The sequence below is a fragment of the Pseudophryne corroboree genome, chromosome 3, assembly GCF_028390025.1.
Source record: "Pseudophryne corroboree isolate aPseCor3 chromosome 3, aPseCor3.hap2, whole genome shotgun sequence".
Classification (NCBI taxonomy): domain Eukaryota; kingdom Metazoa; phylum Chordata; class Amphibia; order Anura; family Myobatrachidae; genus Pseudophryne; species Pseudophryne corroboree.
Window position 1 is genome coordinate 487,850,945 of NC_086446.1, and position 24,235 is coordinate 487,875,179.

Below are 24,235 nucleotides of genomic sequence, written 5' to 3' on the forward strand. Positions count from 1 at the left end.
AAAAGATTTTTCTGATCTGTTCCTGACCTGAGAACTTGGAGTAAGTTGATTCTGAGCTCAGGGAAAGTGCTTGGGAAGGAGACCAGCAACAATAAATATTTTCCAAGAGGGATTTGTTTTAAAGGTAGCAGCCAGTGGCCAGTGGCTGGGCGATAACGAAACTGCACGTGGTCGAATTGTATAATGCAGAGTGTATGCACAGGGTTGGACTGGCTCACAGGGGTATAGGGGACCCCACCCCCCACCCCACCCCGGTGGGCCCTACTGCCTGGCCCTTCCCCCTCCTTCTCTAGGGTTCAGGTTCCAGACTGTGCCCTTCAATTATACATTATACATAAATTACATTATAACACACACGACTATGGTACATTATCATGCATGCACTAGCAGTTTTTATCATATATATATTTATTATTTATTATTATCTTTTATTTATATGGCGCCACAAGGGTTCCGCAGCGCCCAATTACAGAGTACCTAAACAAATAATCAAAACCGGAAAACAGCAACTTACAGTTGAAGACAATATAGGACATGTACAGGGTAAATAAACATAGCTACATCAGCAGATGACACTGGAATAAGTATCAGGTGGCAGAAGACTGCTGGAGTTGGTACAGTTAAAGATTATTAAAGTAAGAGAAAGGATAAGCATATGATGGAAGAGGGCCCTACTCATGAGAGCTTACATTCTAAAGGTGATGGGTAGACAGACAGGGGTGACACAGATGAGGTACATAGAGAGCGTGGAACAATGGGTTAGGATGAAATTTGGCTGGGTTTGGTGAAGAAGTGGGTCTTGAGAGCCCGTTTGAAATTTTGTAGAGAGGTGGAGAGTCTGAAGGGGAGAGGTAGGGAATTCCAGAGAATTGGAGCATTACGTGAAAAATCTTGGCGGTAGGAATGGGAGGAAGTAATCAGTAGGCAGGAGAGTCGGCATACATTAGCAGAGCGAAGAGGACGTTTGGGAGTGTAGGGGGAGATAAGGTCAGAGATGTAGATGGGAGAGGAGTGGGTGAGGGCTTTGTAAGTGAGTGTGAGAAGATTGAAATGGATTCTGAAAGGGAAGGGGAGCCAGTGAAGGTCTTGTAGGACAGGAGAGGAGAGGAGAGGTGGACGTGGTGCGTTTGGTGAGGAAAAAAAATGAGCCGGGCAGCAGCATTGAGGATAGAATAGAGTGTAGAGAGGTATTTGTCAGGAATGCTAGTCAAGAGGAGATTACAGTAGTCCAGTCTGGAGATGACCAGTGAGTGGATAAGAGTCTTAGTAGCATACTGGGTCAGAAAGGGTCTGATCCTGGAAATATTTTTTAGATGACAACGGCAGGTTTGTGAGAGGTGCTGAATGTGTGTTTAAAGTAGAGATGAGCGCCTGAAATTTTTCGGGTTTTGTGTTTTGGTTTTGGGTTCGGTTCCGCGGCCGTGTTTTGGGTTCGAACGCGTTTTGGCAAAACCTCACCGAATTATTTTTGTCGGATTCGGGTGTGTTTTGGATTCGGGTGTTTTTTTCCAAAAACACTAAAAAACAGCTTAAATCATAGAATTTGGGGGTCATTTTGATCCCAAAGTATTATTAACCTCAAAAACCATAATTTACACTCATTTTCAGTCTATTCTGAATACCTCACACCTCACAATATTATTTTTAGTCCTAAAATTTGCACCGAGGTCGCTGTGTGAGTAAGATAAGCGACCCTAGTGGCCGACACAAACACCGGGCCCATCTAGGAGTGGCACTGCAGTGTCACGCAGGATGTCCCTTCCAAAAAACCCTCCCCAAACAGCACATGACGCAAAGAAAAAAAGAGGCGCAATGAGGTAGCTGTGTGAGTAAGATTAGCGACCCTAGTGGCCGACACAAACACCGGGCCCATCTAGGAGTGGCACTGCAGTGTCACGCAGGATGGCCCTTCCAAAAAACCCTCCCCAAACAGCACATGACGCAAAGAAAAAAAGAGGCGCAATGAGGTAGCTGACTGTGTGAGTAAGATTAGCGACCCTAGTGGCCGACACAAACACCGGGCCCATCTAGGAGTGGCACTGCAGTGTCACGCAGGATGGCCCTTCCAAAAAACCCTCCCCAAACAGCACATGACGCAAAGAAAAAAAGAGGCGCAGTGAGGTAGCTGACTGTGTGAGTAAGATTAGCGACCCTAGTGGCCGACACAAACACCGGGCCCATCTAGGAGTGGCACTGCAGTGTCACGCAGGATGTCCCTTCCAAAAAACCCTCCCCAAACAGCACATGACGCAAAGAAAAAAAGAGGCGCAATGAGGTAGCTGTGTGAGTAAGATTAGCGACCCTAGTGGCCGACACAAACACCGGGCCCATCTAGGAGTGGCACTGCAGTGTCACGCAGGATGTCCCTTCCAAAAAACCCTCCCCAAACAGCACATGACGCAAAGAAAAAAAGAGGCGCAATGAGGTAGCTGACTGTGTGAGTAAGATTAGCGACCCTAGTGGCCGACACAAACACCGGGCCCATTTAGGAGTGGCACTGCAGTGTCACGCAGGATGTCCCTTCCAAAAAACCCTCCCCAATCAGCACATGATGCAAAGAAAAAGAAAAGAAAAAAGAGGTGCAAGATGGAATTATCCTTGGGCCCTCCCACCCACCCTTATGTTGTATAAACAAAACAGGACATGCACACTTTAACCAACCCATCATTTCAGTGACAGGGTCTGCCACACGACTGTGACTGATATGACGGGTTGGTTTGGACCCCCCCCAAAAAAGAAGCAATTAATCTCTCCTTGCACAAACTGGCTCTACAGAGGCAAGATGTCCACCTCATCTTCACCCTCCGATATATCACCGTGTACATCCCCCTCCTCACAGATTATCAATTCGTCCCCACTGGAATCCACCATCTCAGCTCCCTGTGTACTTTGTGGAGGCAATTGCTGCTGGTCAATGTCTCCGCGGAGGAATTGATTATAATTCATTTTAATGAACATCATCTTCTCCACATTTTCTGGATGTAACCTCGTACGCCGATTGCTGACAAGGTGAGCGGCGGCACTAAACACTCTTTCGGAGTACACACTTGTGGGAGGGCAACTTAGGTAGAATAAAGCCAGTTTGTGCAAGGGCCTCCAAATTGCCTCTTTTTCCTGCCAGTATAAGTACGGACTGTGTGACGTGCCTACTTGGATGCGGTCACTCATATAATCCTCCACCATTCTATCAATGTTGAGAGAATCATATGCAGTGACAGTAGACGACATGTCCGTAATCGTTGTCAGGTCCTTCAGTCCGGACCAGATGTCAGCATCAGCAGTCGCTCCAGACTGCCCTGCATCACCGCCAGCGGGTGGGCTCGGAATTCTGAGCCTTTTCCTCGCACCCCCAGTTGCGGGAGAATGTGAAGGAGGAGATGTTGACAGGTCGCGTTCCGCTTGACTTGACAATTTTGTCACCAGCAGGTCTTTCAACCCCAGCAGACCTGTGTCTGCCGGAAAGAGAGATCCAAGGTAGGCTTTAAATCTAGGATCGAGCACGGTGGCCAAAATGTAGTGCTCTGATTTCAACAGATTGACCACCCGTGAATCCTTGTTAAGCAAATTAAGGGCTGCATCCACAAGTCCCACATGCCTAGCGGAATCGCTCCCTTTTAGCTCCTTCTTCAATGCCTCCAGCTTCTTCTGCAAAAGCCTGATGAGGGGAATGACCTGACTCAGGCTGGCAGTGTCTGAACTGACTTCACGTGTGGCAAGTTCAAAGGGCATCAGAACCTTGCACAACGTTGAAATCATTCTCCACTGCACTTGAGACAGGTGCATTCCATCTCCTATATCGTGCTCAATTGTATAGGCTTGAATGGCCTTTTGCTGCTCCTCCAACCTCTGAAGCATATAGAGGGTTGAATTCCACCTCGTTACCACTTCTTGCTTCAGATGATGGCAGGGCAGGTTCAGTAGTTTTTGGTGGTGCTCCAGTCTTCTGTACGTGGTGCCTGTACGCCGAAAGTGTCCCGCAATTTTTCTGGCCACCGACAGCATCTCTTGCACGCCCCTGTCGTTTTTTAAAAAATTCTGCACCACCAAATTCAAGGTATGTGCAAAACATGGGACGTGCTGGAATTTGCCCATATTTAATGCACACACAATATTGCTGGCGTTGTCCGATGCCACAAATCCACAGGAGAGTCCAATTGGGGTAAGCCATTCCGCGATGATCTTCCTCAGTTGCCGTAAGAGGTTTTCAGCTGTGTGCGTATTCTGGAAAGCGGTGATACAAAGCGTAGCCTGCCTAGGAAAGAGTTGGCGTTTGCGAGATGCTGCTACTGGTGCCGCCGCTGCTGTTCTTGCGGCGGGAGTCCATACATCTACCCAGTGGGCTGTCACAGTCATATAGTCCTGACCCTGCCCTGCTCCACTTGTCCACATGTCCGTGGTTAAGTGGACATTGGGTACAACTGCATTTTTTAGGAGACTGGTGAGTCTTTTTCTGACGTCCGTGTACATTCTCGGTATCGCCTGCCTAGAGAAGTGGAACCTAGATGGTATTTGGTAACGGGGGCACACTGCCTCAATAAATTGTCTAGTTCCCTGTGAACTAACGGCGGATACCGGACGCACGTCTAACACCAACATAGTTGTCAAGGACTCAGTTATCCGCTTTGCAGTAGGATGACTGCTGTGATATTTCATCTTCCTCGCAAAGGACTGTTGAACAGTCAATTGCTTACTGGAAGTAGTACAAGTGGGCTTACGACTTCCCCTCTGGGATGACCATCGACTCCCAGCGGCAACAACAGCAGCGCCAGCAGCAGTAGGCGTTACACGCAAGGATGCATCGGAGGAATCCCAGGCAGGAGAGGACTCGTCAGACTTGCCAGTGACATGGCCTGCAGGACTATTGGCATTCCTGGGGAAGGAGGAAATTGACACTGAGGGAGTTGGTGGGGTGGTTTGCGTGAGCTTGGTTACAAGAGGAAGGGATTTACTGGTCAGTGGACTGCTTCCGCTGTCACCCAAAGTTTTTGAACTTGTCACTGACTTATTATGAATGCGCTGCAGGTGACGTATAAGGGAGGATGTTCCGAGGTGGTTAACGTCCTTACCCCTACTTATTACAGCTTGACAAAGGGAACACACGGCTTGACACCTGTTGTCCGCATTTCTGGTGAAATACCTCCACACCGAAGAGCTGATTTTTTTGGTATTTTCACCTGGCATGTCAACGGCCATATTCCTCCCACGGACAACAGGTGTCTCCCCGGGTGCCTGACTTAAACAAACCACCTCACCATCAGAATCCTCCTGGTCAATTTCCTCCCCAGCGCCAGCAACACCCATATCCTCCTCATCCTGGTGTACTTCAACACTGACATCTTCAATCTGACTATCAGGAACTGGACTGCGGGTGCTCCTTCCAGCACTTGCAGGGGGCGTGCAAATGGTGGAAGGCGCATGCTCTTCACGTCCAGTGTTGGGAAGGTCAGGCATCGCAACCGACACAATTGGACTCTCCTTGTGGATTTGGGATTTCAAAGAACGCACAGTTCTTTGCGGTGCTTTTGCCAGCTTGAGTCTTTTCAGTTTTCTAGCGAGAGGCTGAGTGCTTCCATCCTCATGTGAAGCTGAACCACTAGCCATGAACATAGGCCAGGGCCTCAGCCGTTCCTTGCCACTCCGTGTGGTAAATGGCATATTGGCAAGTTTACGCTTCTCCTCCGACAATTTTATTTTAGGTTTTGGAGTCCTTTTTTTACTGATATTTGGTGTTTTGGTTTTGACATGCTCTGTACTATGCCATTGGGCATCGGCCTTGGCAGACGACGTTGCTGGCATTTCATCGTCTCGGCCATGACTAGTGGCAGCAGCTTCAGCACGAGGTGGAAGTGGATCTTGATCTTTCCCTAATTTTGGAACCTCAACATTTTTGTTCTCCATATTTTAATAGGCACAACTAAAAGGCACCTCAGGTAAACAATGCAGATGGATGGATTGGATACTAGTATACAATTATGGACGGGCTGCCGAGTGCCGACACAGAGGTAGCCACAGCCGTGAACTACCGCACTGTACTGTGTCTGCTGCTAATATATAGACTGGTTGATAAAGAGATAGTATACTCGTAACTAGTATGTATGTATAAAGAAAGAAAAAAAAACCACGGTTAGGTCACTGGTATATACAATTATGGACGGGCTGCCGAGTGCCGACACAGAGGTAGCCACAGCCGTGAACTACCGCACTGTACTGTGTCTGCTGCTAATATATAGACTGGTTGATAAAGAGATAGTATACTCGTAACTAGTATGTATGTATAAAGAAAGAAAAAAAAACCACGGTTAGGTCACTGGTATATACAATTATGGACGGGCTGCCGAGTGCCGACACAGAGGTAGCCACAGCCGTGAACTACCGCACTGTACTGTGTCTGCTGCTAATATATAGACTGGTTGATAAAGAGATAGTATACTCGTAACTAGTATGTATGTATAAAGAAAGAAAAAAAAACCACGGTTAGGTCACTGGTATATACAATTATGGACGGGCTGCGGAGTGCCGACACAGAGGTAGCCACAGCCGTGAACTACCGCACTGTACTGTGTCTGCTGCTAATATATAGACTGGTTGATAAAGAGATAGTATACTCGTAACTAGTATGTATGTATAAAGAAAGAAAAAAAAACCACGGTTAGGTGGTATATACAATTATGGACGGGCTGCCGAGTGCCGACACAGAGGTAGCCACAGCCGTGAACTACCGCACTGTACTGTGTCTGCTGCTAATATATAGACTGGTTGATAAAGAGATAGTATACTCGTAACTAGTATGTATGTATAAAGAAAGAAAAAAAAACCACGGTTAGGTCACTGGTATATACAATTATGGACGGGCTGCCGAGTGCCGACACAGAGGTAGCCACAGCCGTGAACTACCGCACTGTACACTGGTTGATAAAGAGATAGTAGTATACTCGTAACAACTAGTATGACGACGGTATAAAGAATGAAAAAAAAACCACGGTTAGGTGGTATATAATACAATTATGGTTGGACGGACTGCCTGCCGAGTGCCGACACAGAGGTAGCCACAGCCGTGAACTACCGCACTGTACACTGGTTGATAAAGAGATAGTAGTATACTCGTAACAACTAGTATGACGACGGTATAAAGAATGAAAAAAAAACCACGGTTAGGTGGTATATAATACAATTATGGTTGGACGGACTGCCTGCCGAGTGCCGACACAGAGGTAGCCACAGCCGTGAACTACCGCACTGTACACTGGTTGATAAAGAGATAGTAGTATACTCGTAACAACTAGTATGACGACGGTATAAAGAACGAAAAAAAAACCACGGTTAGGTGGTATATATTATAATACAATTATGGATGGACGGACTGCCTGCCGAGTTCCGACACAGAGGTAGCCACAGCCGTGAACTACCGCACTGTACACTGGTTGATAAAGAGATAGTAGTATACTCGTAACAACTAGTATGACGACGGTATAAAGAACGAAAAAAAAACCACGGTTAGGTGGTATATATTATAATACAATTATGGATGGACGGACTGCCTGCCGAGTTCCGACACAGAGGTAGCCACAGCCGTGAACTACCGCACTGTACACTGGTTGATAAAGAGATAGTAGTATACTCGTAACAACTAGTATGACTATGACGACGGTATAAAGAAAGAAAAAAAAAACCACGGTTAGGTGGTATATAATACAATTATGGATGGACGGACTGCCTGCCGAGTGCCGACACAGAGGTAGCCACAGCCGTGAACTACCGCACTGTACTGTGTCTGCTGCTAATATAGACTGGTTGATAAAGAGATAGTATACAATACTACTAATATACTGGTGGTCAGGCACTGGTCACCACTAGTCACACTGGCAGTGGCACTCCTGCAGCAAAAGTGTGCACTGTTTAATTTTAATATAATATTATTTATCATGTACTCCTGGCTCCTGCTATAACAACCTGCAGTGCTCCCCAGTCTCCCCCACAATTATAAGCTTTATATACAATACATTGATGTGCAGCACACTGGGCTGAGCAGTGCACACAGACTGAGTCACTGTGTGACTGTGTATCGTTTTTTTCAGGCAGAGAACGGATATATTAAATAAAACAAACAACTGCACTGTCTCTGGTGGTCACTGGTCACTGTGGTCGTCAGTCACTAAACTCTGTCTGCACTCTGCACTCTCTTCTAATCTACAGTATCACAGCAATCTCTCTCTCTCTCTCTCTTCTAAATCTAATCTAAATGGAGAGGACGCCAGCCACGTCCTCTCCCTATCAATCTCAATGCACGTGTGAAAATGGCGGCGACGCGCGGCTCCTTATATAGAATCCGAGTCTCGCGAGAATCCGACAGCGTCATGATGACGTTCGGGCGCGCTCGGGTTAACCGAGCAAGGCGGGAAGATCCGAGTCGCTCGTACCCGTGAAAAAAAAAGTGAAGTTCGTGCGGGTTCGGATTCAAAGAAACCGAACCCGCTCATCTCTAGTTTAAAGGAGAGGGAGGAGTCAAGGATTACTCCAAGACAGCGCACTTGGGGGCTAGAGGAGTTAGTAGTGAAATCAACAGATAATGAGATTGTGGAAGGTGCGGTTATGCGGGAGGGAGAGAAGATGATCAGCTCAGTCTTAGACATGTTAAGTTTAAGAAAGCGCTGGGACATCCAAACAGAGATAGCAGAGAGACAGTTGGAGATTCGAGTAAGAAGAACAGGGGAGAGGTCCGGAGAGGAAAGATAGATTTGAGTGTCATTAGCATAGAGATGATATTGGAAATCAAAAGAGCTAATGAGCTTACCTAGTGGGGACGTATAGAGAGAGAAGAGAAGAGTACCAAGGACAGAGCCTTGGGTACACTTGCAGTTAGTGGAAGTGAGGGGGAGTCATGAGAGGAGACAGAGAATGAACGGTCAGAGAGGTAGGAAAACAGCCAAGAGAGGGCATTATCACGCAGACCAATGGAGTGAAGGATTTGCAGTAGGAGAGGGTGGTCCACAGTGTCTAAAGCAGCAGAGAGATAGAGAAGAATAAATAGAGAGTAGTGGCCCTTAGATTTAGCAGCATGGAGGTCATTGCAGACTTTTGTATGGGCAGTTTCAGTGGAGTGGAGAGGACGGAAGCCAGACTGGAATGGGTCAAGCAGTGAGTGTGAGGAAAGAAAGGAAGTAAGGCGGTTGTAGACAATACGCTCAAGGAGTTTGGAGGCAAAAGGGAGAAGAGAAAAGGGTTGGTAGTTGGAGAGAGTGATTCAAGGGTAGGGTTTTTTTAAGAATAGGAGAGATGAGTGCATGCTTGAAGGCAGAGTGGACAGTGCCTGATGAGAGCGAGAGATTGAGAAGGTGGGAAAGATGGGAACAGGCAGAAACAGAGAAGTAGCGGAGGAGGCGTGAGGGTATAGGGTCAAGAGGGGAGGTGGTAAGGGGAGAGGAACGAATGAGGGCCATGACTTCCTCACCAGATGCATGGGAGAAAGATGTAAGAGTTGGTGAGAGGGATGGGGAGCGGTGGTAAGTTATGGGAGGAGGCTGGTTGCTGATGGTCTGGTGTGATGTGATGTCCTGACGTATGGAGTCAATTTTGGACGTGCAGTAAGTGGCAAAGTCAAGAGCAGAGAGTGAGGAGGGGAGATGACGTGGAGGTGGGCAGAGGAGGGAGTTGAGAGTGGCAAAGAGGCGACGGACGTTGGAAGACAGGGAAGAGGTGAGGTTCTTTAAGTATGACTGTTTAGCAAGAGAAAGGGCAGCACTGAAGGATGAGAGCAGCACCTGAGCATTTTTGCAGATATTTGGTGCATTTAGTGTGCCAGGGTTGAGGTGTTAATTTGCGAGGGTGAATTGTGGTTGGTGGAGCAGAAGTACAGGATGCATTGCGGCTTGTTCAAGGCATGAGAGAGAATAGGAGAGAAAAGTGAGTCAAACAGGGAGGAAAATAATGTGGTGTCAATAGCCTCAATGTTACGCTTATACCCCTTTTCCACTACTGATGCGGGTCACAGCCGGGAGCCTGATAAGGGAGCTACTCGGCTGCGACCCACATCAGAGCCCCCTTTCCCACTGTACTCCCCCACCCGGCATATTGCCGGGTTGGTGACGCCCTGGTGACGCAGCAGGGGCGGCGCTGGGAGATCAAATGATCTCCCAGTGCTGCCCTTCCATACAGTGTAAACGGGAGCCGTGTCGCACTACAATCCTACCCGGATCATTCCCGTGTCCTACCCAGGTAGGGTTCCCGGGTCACTTGATCCGGGTTTTTGCAGACGGACCCTTTTCCACTAGCAAAAAACACGGGTAAATGCGCGCCCCTGTGCATTTACCTGTGTTTTTTTAGCTAGTGGAAAAGGGGTATTATTGATGGTAGCCTTAGGAAGTAGAGAGGTATCAAGGGCTTAGCCCATGCACCCCAACTAGAGACTGGCCACACTACTAAATATGGGCCCCTACCACTGCATTCTCCCGATGGGACCTCTATGCCCCAGTCCGGCACTGTGTATGCACAAAGGTGCTGTTGCGTTCGGGTCACCTGGTATCAGAAATGTTGCAGAAAAGCCATAAGTATTCCGTGGCAGTGTCTTTGACAGGGCTAATACTAAATGCAAAAGGGATCCATTCCGTGGACATGCCATGGAAGTGACGTGGACGTGTCAGAAGCAGAGGAGGGCATTGGACGGCGAGGAGACGAGTGGAGAAAAAAGCCAGCGCTGGGACAAGGTGGACGGCAGAGGCGGACAACGAGGTGAGTCTCCGTAGGGGAAGTATGTGCAGAGGCCACTCAGAGAGCCGCATCTGCTAACAAGCGATCCACTGAGACAGGACCCATCCCCTTAGCGCAGCAGTGCCTGGGTAGTGACCGTGTATGGCCGCATCTCTGTAGCCTGAGGCAAAGGGGGGAAGGAGGACAGTCCGGAGTATCTTTCAATACACCACTGCCTACACTAATTTTCTTATGGTGCTGTGAAGAACCTCTGAAACTTTAATTTTATTTTAATATAGTGTGCACACATTGAATAAGGACAAACGTAATCTCCATCCCAAACTTAATGGAGGAGTTCAAAGTTTTCGGGGACCTCACAAACTTTAAAATAAACTATTCTAAGTCGGTCGCCTTAAATGTCACGTCTCCACCTGCAATGGTGGCGGGGCTTAAAACGAAGTTCCCTTTCTCCTGGGACGCCTCTCACCTCAAATACCTAGGGGTTACTCTTGCTAGGGACCTCTCACGCATCTTTGATTCTAATTTTACGCCATTGTTGGCAAATCTACGATCTGATCTCCAAACTTGGAGGTCAAGACCGTTTTCTTGGTTTGGGAGAATGGGTATACTCAACATAAATTTCCTTCCTAAGATTCTCTATTTCCTGCAGACTCTTCCCATCAAAATACCTTTAAAATGGTTTCAGGTTATCCAATAATTATTTAGAGACTTCCTTTGGGTAGGGAAGCGCCCGCGACTGAGTCTCGGTTTGATGTTCAGAAGGAAAGATAAAGGCGGGATTAGTCTACCAAACATCCAGGGGTACTACCAAGCTTGCCACTTGAGCAGGATCGTGGAATGGTCCAGATCGGATTCGCCTAAACAGTGGATTCAGGTAGAAAAACATTCTCTGTCGATCCCTCCGGATATAGCCCCATGGCTCCCCCCCCCTCTCTAACCCCTCCCCCCCATCCCACTATCGGCCCGACTGTTGTGTTGAAAAAAGGTCAGGAAATTGCCGTCGGTTTCTTCCTTAAAGTCCTCCTATCTTTCCTTTTTGCTTAACCCCCGTTTCCCCCCGGGCTTGAATTTAACGGCTTTCCGTTCCTGATACACCAAAGGCCTTTACCGTGTTGGACAGCTGGTGGGTGGGGACGGCATTGTCTCTTTTTCTGACCTGTGGACTAGGTGGGGATTGACTCAGGGAGACTTTTGGTGCTACCTACAGGTTTGCCACTTCCTGCAATCGTTAGGCCCCTTAAGATCTTGGAATTCTGTTTTGACACCTTTTGAACGATTATGTGCTAGCTCAGAGACTCCTGCCCATTCTATCTCCAAGATCTATACCATTCTCCTTACAGATTCAAGTAAATCCCTCCCTCCTTTTACCCAGGTGTGGAATAAAGAAATGGGTGTTGACCTGGACGATAACCAGGGGAACAAGATTTTTAAATTAGCCCACGCCTGCTCTGCTAGCACGTTAGTTATTGAGACTCAATATAAGCTAATCTCCAGGTGGTATAGATGCCCTGATACCCTCTCCAAAATGGGTCTGGGTATCCCTAACATCTGTTGGCGATGCTCTGATGACGTCGGTCACCCATTCCACATTTGGTGGCTCTGTCCCGCTATCCAACCCTTCTGGAAGGAAGTCCTCTCCCTATCTGCTATAATAACAGAGGGAGATCTTCCTGTTGATGTGCTGTTTTGGCATTTCCACCTCTCCTCTGGTCCCATCCTTAGCTACAAACACTCCTTGTTGTGCCATCTTAATAACACTGCGAAGGCGGTTGTCCCTGTTTTCTGGTGCTCACCCTCTCCTCCAACAGTGCTGGACTGGTTCCATAGGATTGATCTTTATATGGACATGGATGATATCATGTCCTCTGTAGACAACGGATACGACCGTTTTAGAGATACTTGGTGCCGGTGGATGTCATTTAAAGACTCTTTTACATATCGGGAGATCTACACTAATAACTGCCACCAACCTTCCTAAATATCCCTGGCGGGACAATTTTTTTCTTTCCTCTCTTCCTCTCGCTTGCAAGTTTCGGATCAGGATTGTTCTCTTCTTTTTTTCCCCTTCCCTCTCTTTCTATTCTCGATTTCTTCTTGTTTCATTTGTACTTTTCTTACCTTTTTTTTTTTTTTCCTTTTCGGAAAAGACCGATCAGTTTATACTTTTGCTCTCTATTTGAGATGGCTATTTTTTATGGTCTGAATAACTGTTTGATGTATATCTGTTGGCCCATTGTCTGTCATGCGGGATCCGGTCTGAAGGTCGACACCGTCTAGGTCGACAATGTTTAGGTCGACCAATATAGGTCAACAGTCACTAGGTCGACAGGGATGGAAGGTCGACAGCGTTTCTAGGTCGACATGTGCTAGGTCGACAGGTCAAAAGGTCGACCTAGATACTGTCGATTTGATGATCCACACCCCTGTCATGCACGGTCTTGGACTGCTTTCCCTATCTGTTTCTGCTATTAGCACAAAGTACTGTTGTTATATATGTATTGTTTTTTTGTTTGTTTTTTCTTGGTTATGCAATAAAAATCTAATTTGCACTGAATAAGGACAAGCAGGATGCCGCAGTCCTATTCTATTCATTTATACAAAACGGTCCCCATTTTTTCAAGTCACTTATACCCCTTTTCCACTAGCTCAAAAAACACGGGTAAATGCACGGGGGCGCGCATTTACCCGTGTTTTTGGCAAGTGGAAAAGGGTAAACCCGGATCAAGTGACCCGTGAATCCTACCCGGCTATTTACCTGGGTAGGACACGGGAATGATCCGGGTAGGGTGTAGTGTAAACGGGAGCCGTGTCGATGCGACACGGCTCCCGTTTACACTGTATGGATGGGCGGCGCTGGGAGATCATGTGATCTCCCTGCGCCGCCCCTGCCGTGTAGCTAGAAGCGTCACCAACCCGGCATATGCCGGGTTGTGACTGCTGATGGGAAAGGGGCCGAGCACGGGTCGCAGCAGGGGGCAGCTCCCGTGTCAGGCTCCCGGCTGCGACCCGTGCTCGTAAGTGGAAAAGGGGTATAACTTGTATTGGACTATTTGGACAGCAATATCAGTGCGGTCACAAGCTGACGCACACAAGTGATCAAGTTACTGAATAAGGCTGGTTATGATTATGATACGACTAACTGTCTGAGAGAGACCTTAAGGTGTTACCACTAGCAGCAGACAAAGTGACTTTTAATATCATCATTATCCCACATCTCAAATTCATTAATAGATTTTACATGCATGATCAACCCCATTGTATTCTTGTGAATTAATCAGCAGATACTTTAGCACCACACTAGTATATTACTAAGCAACACCAGGGGCAGAGCGCTATATAACCCAAAAGTTACCTATCCACATAGGACCAGATAAAATCACCCACATTAGCTAGGACTGAGCGCAGCACTAGACAATACATTATTTGTGTCAGTGCAAACAGCTGCATTTCCAGATGCACAGACACATGCATAGGAGACCATAGTCAGACAGAGAAACTTTCACATAGGGCTGGTGCAAGTTTCAATGGTGCAGTCAATGTGAGTGTATAAGGACTCACTAATCAGTATTACAGCGTGCACAAATGCTAAAAGTGGGCGCCTCAGTCCTTGCAGATCCGGTCACATGGATGTATACAGAGGCGGATTGGCCATAGGTTTTACAGGGAAGATCCCCGGTGGACCGACGCACCCGTGGGGCCTGTTTTGTTTGAGGACATGTGGTCCTTTTTATAGACATAATGAATAAGATGCAAAATAATTTGCATATATGAAAATGACTTTGCCACTTAGCCTGTGATTGCAGATGATCTAGTGTATGCTCTGTCTGCCTGCTTGGCTGACAGATAAGATTGAGTGAATACTGATTGGGATACGGTTGGAGTAATAAGCAAGAAAATATAACTTTCTAAAGAATGACATAGTTTCCTAAATTCTGAAGGCGTATCATATAATGTGCTCATAATATTTAATTTTATTTCCTTTTAACTTCCCCCTGATGCTGGACATCCCCACTATCTGGAAAGTTTTTTTTGGGGGGGAGGGGGAGGGTGCTGCTGCCATGGCCCATGGCTAGACCTTACACCTCTGGTGCTGCCCATGTGGGGCCACTAGAACTAATTTTTCCAGGGCTGCTTTTTGTTCCCAATCCGCCCCTGGATGTATTCAAGGGAAGGAGTTTGTAGCGGCATTTGCCTAAATATGCAGACAGTCACCTGCCAATAGACACTGCTTTGTGCTGGTAGATATTCTAGTAAAATCGTCTTAGATAAATAGTAAATAGCTGTTTTCAAACTCCAGAAAGTGTTACATCCAGTAGTTTGCAGTCTGAATGTTTGTGGCCAAATGTGTACAGTTCGGTACTGCATATATTTTTTCATGGTCCAGTTGAAGGCCAATTTCAGAAGCTAGACATAAAAAATAAATAAATAAATAAATAAATATAAATCACTTATCACCGTAATCTATAGAAAATATTTCTGCAGCGGGGTACACTGTGATTCCACAGGGAATTACATCGGGATGTAGATTTGGATCTTGATCCGAGGCACCAACAGGCTAAAAGCTTTGACTGTTCCCAGGATGCATAGCGTCGCCTTCTCTATATCCCTGCCTCCAGGCACTGGAGCTCAGCTCAGTTTGTAAGTTGGTGCCTGCAGTGCAGGCAGCTAACAGGGAGGGCTGTGTTAGGCAGCCCTGAAAAGAGCTTTTTGAAGAAAGAAGACTTCAAGGGCTGCAGCATAGGCACTTAGAAGTGCTATATGTCAGTCTGTATACTCCCGTGCCCTGGTTGCTGGTTACTTACAGTGGAGATGCTCCGGTCCACATCAGGCACACTCACCGCCGCTGCTCTCCGGGATCACATGGCCGCATCATAGGGAGGAGGTAAGAGGGTTCCCCAGGTGGGACCCGCTGAAATCGCTACCTGGCGCGGTCTCCGGGAGACGGACCGCGCGCGCTGGTGTGGACACTGTGGCCGTACAGGGACCCCACTAGACCGCCAGGGCAAGGGGCACAGGTCCGATTGCTAATAATCCATTTTATATAGGCCCCGCAGTACCCGGTGGTGAAGTCCATCAGAGGGAATAAGGCTCTGACCTGTAGCCCCTCCCCCCAGCCCCAGGCGCCATTTACTGCAAATGTTCCCGCCATGGAGCTGCATCTCTCTTCTCCCTCACTCCCTGTCAGCGTTTGGGCGCCATTACATACTGCTGTGCTGATCCTGGGACTGCTGGGCAATGTCTACTCTGTAAAGCCGCCTGCCTCATCAGCGCTGTGCATTTACAGGACACTAAAGTATTCTACTTGTCAGTTAGACAGCGTTAGTTAAGAACAAGTGCATAACTGCAGGGTTATTTAGTACACGTACCCTGTGATATACATCCAGTATTTACTGTGCATTGTTATATCTGTATACATACATAACTGTACTCAGTAGTCCAGTTACTTAGTATTGCTAGTCCAGTGCAGTTTTATTGTTGTTTGTAATAATTTCTGCATTGTACATGTGACTGTGTGTGCCAATAGCTGCTGTGTGATCTCTATTCCGTGTGTCTCACACATATTGCTATCCCTATATTCTGTACCCTGAAGGGGGCTAAGTGCATCATGGTTCTCATATATGTATTTCAGTCATCATATACCTCTAAAATTCTCTGTTTGTGCTCTGCTTTGCAGTCACACTATACAGGGTTTTTTTGTCAGGTACTTTGTCTGCTATATTGTACTGTTATACCCTCAGGCTACACTTTCAAATAATGTCTGCTAAGCAGGGTGGTAAATCCATGGCTGACCCTGCGTCATGCAGTGCAGATGCCACGGATTTCTCTGAGGAAAACATTGCAGGTCAGTGTTCAGGTACCGGGGGTTCTATTCCCACAGATCAGTCTGCAGCACCAGTGGTATACCAAGACCCACCTTGGGCTGCTTTTTCTAATTTACTGGCTATGCTAGTAACTAGACTTGCGCCCCCTGTGGGACCTCCTGTGCCAGTACAGCCACATATTGCCCTGCTGTTAATCCACCATGGGCAGATAATCTGTCCACTCAGTTACAGCAATGAAATCACACTTTGGCTAAACAAAAGCCTAACCCTCGCCCTCCTAGGACCAAGGGGTCATCTAAGCGGGATCTCCAACTGAGTCCTTCTGATGACGGATGCCAGTCTGTGGGGTTGGGGCGCGGTGTTGGAGCAACACTCTCTTCAGGGTCGGTGGACCAGAGAGGAATCTCTCCGCCCAATAAACATTCTGGAGTTGCATGCAGTGTTCAATGCTTTGAAACTGGCCCTGCCTCTGGTACAGAACAGGCCTGTTCAAGTACAGTCGGACAACGCCACCACAGTGGTGTACATAAATCATCAAGGCGGCACTCGAAGCCGCATGGCAATGATGGAAGTGTCAAAGATACTTCGTTGGGCGGAACGCCATCTGCAGCCATATCAGCAGTGTTAATTCTGGGGGTCCTCAACTGGCAAGCGGACTTCCTCAGTCATCAGGACGTACACACAGGAGAGTGTAGCCTTCACCCAGAAGTCTAGTGGACAAGCGGGGCCTACCAGACGTGGACCTGATGGCGTCTCAACACAATCACAAGGTTCTGGTCTTCGGAGCAAGAACAAGGAATCCTCAAGCACTGGCAATTCCATGGCACTTTCGGCTGCCGCACATGTTCCCTCCGGTGTCACTTCTGCCCATAATACGGAAGTTCAAGCAAGAAGGAGGAATACTACTTCTAATCGCTCCAACATGGCCCAGACGGCATTGGTTCTCAGACCAACAGGGTCTCTCGATAGAGCGTTCTCCTCTACTTCCGCAACGCCCAGACCTCCTCGTTCAGGGTCCTTGTGTCTACCAGGATCTGGCCTGACTGGCTTTGACGGCGTGGCTCTTGAAGCTTCAGTTCTGAGGGCCAAAGGATTTTCTGAGGTGGTCATTCAAACTATGTTGAAGGCCCGTAAACAGGCTTCTGTTCGGATTTATCATAAGGTCTGGAATTCTTACTTAACCTGGTGCGCGGCTAAGAATTATGATGCATACAAGTTCAGTACTGCCAAACTTTTCGCTTTCCTGCAACAGGGCCTGGATTTAGGCCTTCGTCTGTCCTCCCTCAAGGATCATATTTCTGCCTTGTCGATATGGCCCCAGAGAAAAATTGTGACTCTGCCTGATGTTCATACATTCACTCAGGGTGTTTTACGGATTCAACCTCCCTATGTTCCTCCTGTGGCTCCTTGGGGTTTGTTGGTTATTCTGGATGCCTTACAAGAGTCTCCGTTTGAATCTCTTGAGTCTGCGGACCTTAAGTGGCTTACTTTTAAGGTCTTGTTTTTGCTGGCTATTGCCTCTGCTAGACAGGTTTCAGACTTGGGTGCCTTATCCTGTCGGTCACCCTTTCTGATTTTTCACCATGACCTTGCGGTTCTTAGAACTCGTCCTGGTTATCTGCCTAAGGTGGTATTGTCTTTCCACCTTAACCAAGAGATTGTGGTTCCGGCCTTTACTTCTCCAGATTTATCTTCCAAATAGCGGTCTTTGGATGTGATACGGGCTCTCCGTATTTATATGAAGAGATCAGCTTCTCTTAGGAGATCTGATTCTCTCTTTGTTCTTTTTGGTTTTCACAAACGTGGCTAACAAGCAGACCTTGGCCAGATGGATTAGAATGGTGATTGTACATGCTTATGTACAGGCTGACCTTCCAGCTCCTGCTACCATCAAAGCCCATTCTACTCGGTCTGTTGGACCTCCTTGGGTGGCCAACCGTGGTGCGACTCTTGAACAATTGCGCAAGGCGGCTACGTGGTCCTCAGTGAACACGTTCATAAGGTTCTATGCCTTCCATACTTCCGCCTCCCAGGATGCCTCCTTTGGACGCCGGGTTCTTGTGCCCGCTACAGTGCATCTCCTCTCGTGAGGAACTGCTTTGGGACATCCCCGATGTAATTCCCTGTGGAATCACAGTGTACCCCTCTGCAGAAAAGGAGATTTATGGTAAGAATAGGGCGCCCACCCTGACGCACTTAGCTTCTTTGGGTTTGTATTGCATTAGCCGTTGGTGCCTTCTCCTGTCGTGAGAATGTGGTTATATGTGGCTACTAACTGTTGTCGTCTCTTTTACCTGCTACTGCAGGTTAACAAAACTGAGCTCCAGTGCCAGGAGGCGGGGTTATTGAGGAGGCGGCGCTGTGCATCTTGGGAACAGTCAAAGCTTTTAGCCTGTTGGTGCCTTGGATCAAGATCCTACTCTACACCCAATGTTATTCCCTGTGGAATCCAGTGTACCTTGCAGAAAGAGATTTAACAAAGGTAAGTTCTTACCATAAATCTCCTTATTGCTGGTGTAGATAAATGATAAATGATACTGGCTCATAGGGGTAACGGTTAACCTACTCTACCACTACCATAAATGTATGGTTCTCCTAATGTCGGTGCTGGAATACAATGTTATTGGCCACTGCTCTGTAGTTACTGCCCCCTGTTCTGCCTATCCTGGATTAAATAATTAATTTAGACTAGAGATTATTCCTACAGCTCATCAAGAGCAATAAATTCTATCACTGTAATGTTTGAGTTTGTCTACTATTCCATCCTAATCACTATCTTGGAAGCCCTTCAGCCTTTAGGATCTTCTGCGAGTACTGCACCATTTGGCAGAAATCCGTCCCATGATCTGCTATGGTTCAGTGGAGATTTTTAAGAGCAATAACAAGAATGTATTATTTTTTACTAGAACGTCCGTAATGTAACCAGTGCTCACATCCAGAAAAAAATTGGAACTGTAATACACAGTGGAATGCTAGCTCCGAACAAATATACAATTGAACAGAATAATAAAAACCATACCAATTTAAAAAAAAGATAAAATGAGGCCAAGTTCTAATCCCAGATCTTTGATGGATTCTCTGTACTCTTGTGTTTCATACTTTTGCTATCAATAAACAATCTTTAACAGGTAAATAAATAAAAAGAATGGAGCTGCATTTTCATGAGATAAGGGGGGTCATTCGAGTTGATCAGCACAGCTACGATCATCTTCCCTGACATGCGGGGGGACGCCCAGCACAGGGCTAGTCCGCCCCGCATGTCCGTGCCCCCCCCCCCCCCCCCCCATCCCCCGCACTTTTGTATTTCAGGAGTTACTCCCGGCCAGCGCAGCTCCTGTGACTGGCCGGGAGTAGTTTGTCGCCTCCTAAATGACCGCCGTTCAGCCCCCTCCCGCCCAGCGACCACTAGGCAGCGATGACTGCCATGCGCCGCCACACTGCAGCGCAGGCGCATTTCCGACCCGATCGCTGCGACAAACTGCAGCGAGCGATTGGGTCGGAATGACCCCCTTGGTACCTGTCCATAAGAGTATAGCCTCACATTTGAAATCTATTCTGTGGGGTTGTTTCAGTACAGAGTGCTGCACACATCACTCAGAATCACTGTAGAGCAAAACTGCCAATTTCCCTGCACATTTACCTTATGGGGGCACGAGTTAAAATGAGTGATGTGGTGGTTGCAATGTCCGCCACTATGATCATTCTGACTGCACATCACTCATAACTGAATCAGTCCGTCTATATGAAAACAATTCCTTATAGAGAGTGTAGTTTTTCATTTCAAATTTCATCCCATTGGTTTTTTTTTATCTTTAAAGTGTACCATACCACTTATTTATGAGGTTGTGCTTCGCTGCATTGTATTTCCCTACATTGTTAGAGGTGTTCTATGTGCATAGCATACACATATGCACCAGCCTGAGAAGAAGGGTGTAGGCCAGTGGTTCCCAAACTGTGCGCCGTGGCACCCTGGGGTGCCTCGGGACACTTGCAGGGGTGCCTCGGGTTGGTGGTCCAGAACCAATTCCAATTCTGCATGGTCAATGTAAAAAGCAAAACCAGTGTTAATAGCTGCCAATCATAAAATATATTGACAATCAGAAGCAAATCTTGTCCCTCACCACATAAGTTACCCTAAGGATGACATATAAAGACAATTTACTTAATTTAATATTTCTTTCTAAATTTTAATAAGAAACTATTGGCTTAGGGGTGCCGTGAAAAAAATTCTGATACTCTAGGGTGCCGTGATTCAAAAAAGTTTGGGAACCACTGGTGTAGGCTGATGTTAACAAGATGAGATATCACAGGAGTAAAACTTAAAAAGCCATATAGAAATTGCTATAAAACTTGGTGAATACATATTATGTACATATTTAAGTTATCTAGAAAGTGATCTATGAGTAAATTAATAGATTATGGGGGTCATTCTGAGTTGATTGCTAGCTTAAATTGTTTGCTGCGCTGCGATTAAGTAAAAAACTGGCACTTCTGCGCGTGCGTATGCTGCACATTGCGCACGCACAACGTACTTTCACAACGCCCAATGTATTTGTACACAAGGTCTAGCGAAGCTTTTCTGTCGCACTGGCTGACCGCAGAGTGATTGACATGAAGTGGGCGTTTCTGGGTGTTAACTGACCGTTTTCAGGGAGTGTTCGGAAAATGCAGGCGTGGCAGGAGAAACACAGGCGTGCCAGGAAAAACGCAGGCGTGCCAGTAAAAACGCAGGCGTGGCTGGGCGAACGCAGGGTGTGTTTGTGACGTCAAATCTGGAACTGAACAGTCTGAAGTGATTGCAAGCGCTGAGTAGGTCTGGAGCTAGTCTAAAACTGCACAATTTTTTTTTTGTAGCCGCTCTGCGATCCTTTCGTTCGCACTTCTGCTAAGCTAAAATACACTACCAGAGGGCAGCGGCTTAGCGTTTGCACGACTGCTAAAAACTGCTAGCGAGCGATCAACTCGGAATGACCCCCAATGTACAAAGCATCTCTATGCAGAAGCGAAACTACCATCGATACAGAAGGTGCATTGCACCAGGGTCCTTAATAACTAAGGGGCCCACTGCTGCCTTGACCAGCAATGAGTTATCCCCTGGCACTGCAACAGACTATTTTTAGCAATGTCGGATGAATGGCCCCGTGCAGAGAGCAGGGTAAGTCCCATTGCCTGAAGGCCCTGCCCCATACCTCTGGTAGGCAGGGCTGACCTTGTGTCTGCCAGATTGATAGAGGAGTCGTGCCACCTATCAGCGCTGATGCCTCTAATTCAGTGGTTCTCAAACTCGGTCCTCAGGACCCCACACAGTGCATGTTTTGCAGGTAACCCAGCAAGTGCACAGGTGTATTAATTACTCACTGACACATTTTAAAAGGTCCGCAGGTGGAGTTAATTATGTCACTTGTGATTCTGTGAGGAGACCTGCAAAACATGCACCGTGTGGGGTCCTGAGGACCGAGTTTGAGAACCTGTGCTCTAATTAATAGAACAGTGTAACAGGCACTGTCAGAGTCTGCATGATGGAGTACCAAACTCAGGAAAGCACAAGGGGTGTGGGGTGGACCCATGTCAGGGCAGAGCAGAGGCCGCTGTGTTTCTGCACTCGCCAAGGTACATGACCGCTGTTCTCTGCACCATGCAGGACATTGTGCTTGTATCTGTCATTCACCCACTGTCTCTTCCTGTCTCCATCTGCTTCCCCCTGCCTTCCGCTGTCACCCTCTGCCTCTCTATGTTAAACTCTGCCTCCCCTTGCCTTCCGCTGTAACCCTCTGCCTCTTCCTGTCACCCACTGCTGAGTGGCATATTGTGAATCTGGGTTGGGGTGGAGGAGTGGAGCCCAAATTATATATTTGCACCTGGCGCCCACCACTCACAAGTTCCACCACTGTCTCTATGGGAATCATTAATATTCTACATTATGTCAGTAGATGATGTTTCAAATAAGTCGGATTCCGGCACTGTGACACAATACTTGAAGTCAGGGTTCCTCTTCCTGCAAGCGAACATTGACTCTGCTATGATTGAAGTAAGTTAATTTTATTTCTAGTACATTATGTCTATAAAACATTGTGGAATTAATCAAAGATTCATACCTCCTGCCTCCCCATGATTTCATACTTTGGGCTAAATATAATAAGTGGCTTATTTGGTGTTATTTAGGGGGTAATTCAGACCTGATCGCTGCTGTGCATTTTCGCACAGTGGGTGATCAGATTCGAACTGTGCATGTGTATGCACCGCAATGCGCCAGCGCCCCAGATGACTTCACCAGGCATCGGTACCTAGCATTGGGATGGTGCGAAAAAAGGAATCGCACGGGAAATTTCAAGGGGATTGACAGGAAGAGGCCACTTGTGGGTGGCAACTGACCGTTTTACAGGAGTATCCGGAAAAACGCAGCCGGGATCTGGCGTTTTCAGGGAGTTTGTCGGACGTCAGCTCCGGTCCCAATCAGCAGTATCACATCCCAGCAGGTGAGTAAGTCCTGGGCTGAGCAGAGGCTGTGCAGCTCTGCTCATGAAGCGAATGCACACTTGCACAGCATTTTCCCCTCCCCCTGTAGGCAGCGACTATCTGATCGCAGGGCAGCAAAAGACGCTGCCCTGCGATCAGGTCTGAATTACCCCCTTAGTAGCCACCATAAGCCTACACTGATTGAGGTTTTCATGTCAAATGGCTAGCATTCCCAGACAACCTGCCATGGTGTATTCTATATGGCATTAGTTTCTATTGAAACCACTTTGGATTAGATGCTATTCTATTAATATTCATTTATTGGTGCTTTTATAGAACTTCCATACAATTGACATCATTATCTAAACAGACCACTGTTGGGAACCAATGGGTTAGGCTGTTGGAGGAGATGGTTAGGCTGTTGGAGGAGATGGCTGCAGGAAGGGTAGGTTAGGGTTATTGCTAGGGTTAGAATACTGAGATCCTTCAGCATTCGGACCATCAAGATGTCACTGTTGGAAAGGACATAATAGGAAAAAATCAGGTAAAAAAATGCAATGTATGTGAAAAACAGCATAAATATAACTTTACAAAAAAAAATGTAAGAAAATATCAAGGCCCTTTTGTGACAATAGAAATGGGGGACTAGGACACCATTCACAAAGGAGTTATCTATAGACCACCAAAGTACGGGTTGGGTAGAGAATGCCAGTGGTCAGAATACCCACTGTGGCATCCCGACGATCAGAATTCTGACAAATGTCCCCCGGACCCAAACCCTCCCTGCTCGCAGCCTGAACCTAACCCTCCCAGGGAAAGGAACTGGACAGTTACCTATTGTAGAACATTACCAGGGCTGCCAAGGAAAAATAATGGGACCCGGGACTCACAAAATAGACAGATAGAGAGAGAAGGAATAGGGGAAATGGGAGAGAGAGAGAGGAGGGAGTAAAGGAGAGGGAAAGAGAGAATGAATAGGGTTAAATGTAAATGGGGGAGAGACAGAAAGTGTGTGTGTGTGTGTGTGTGTGTGTGTGTGTGTGTGTGTGTGTGTGTGTGTGTGTGAGAGAGACAGGAGGATTAAGGGGAAATAGGAGAGAGAGAGAGAGAGAGAGAGAGAAGGAATAAGGGAAATAGGAGAGCAAGAGAGAAGGGAGGGAGAGAGAGAATGGAAGAAGGAATGTGAGAAATGGAAGAGAGAGAGGGAATAGGGGGAAATTAAAGAAAGGGGGGAGTGAGAGAGAAGGAATAGG

The 24,235-nt window shown here is 47.1% G+C and overlaps 1 protein-coding gene across 2 annotated transcripts in view; it reads left to right on the forward strand.

Moving 5' to 3' along the window:
• The window catches only part of LOC135056124 (ABC-type organic anion transporter ABCA8-like), a 380,977-nt gene that overhangs the window by 96,163 nt on the left and 260,579 nt on the right, over nt 1-24,235 (forward strand). Inside the window, exon 5 of one of the 2 annotated variants that reach the window (XM_063960911.1) lies at nt 22,454-22,554. In XM_063960911.1, the coding sequence (XP_063816981.1) occupies nt 22,454-22,554 (101 nt within the window). The remainder of the gene's footprint in view (nt 1-22,453; nt 22,555-24,235) is intronic. The other variant, XM_063960912.1, reaches the window with a different exon arrangement.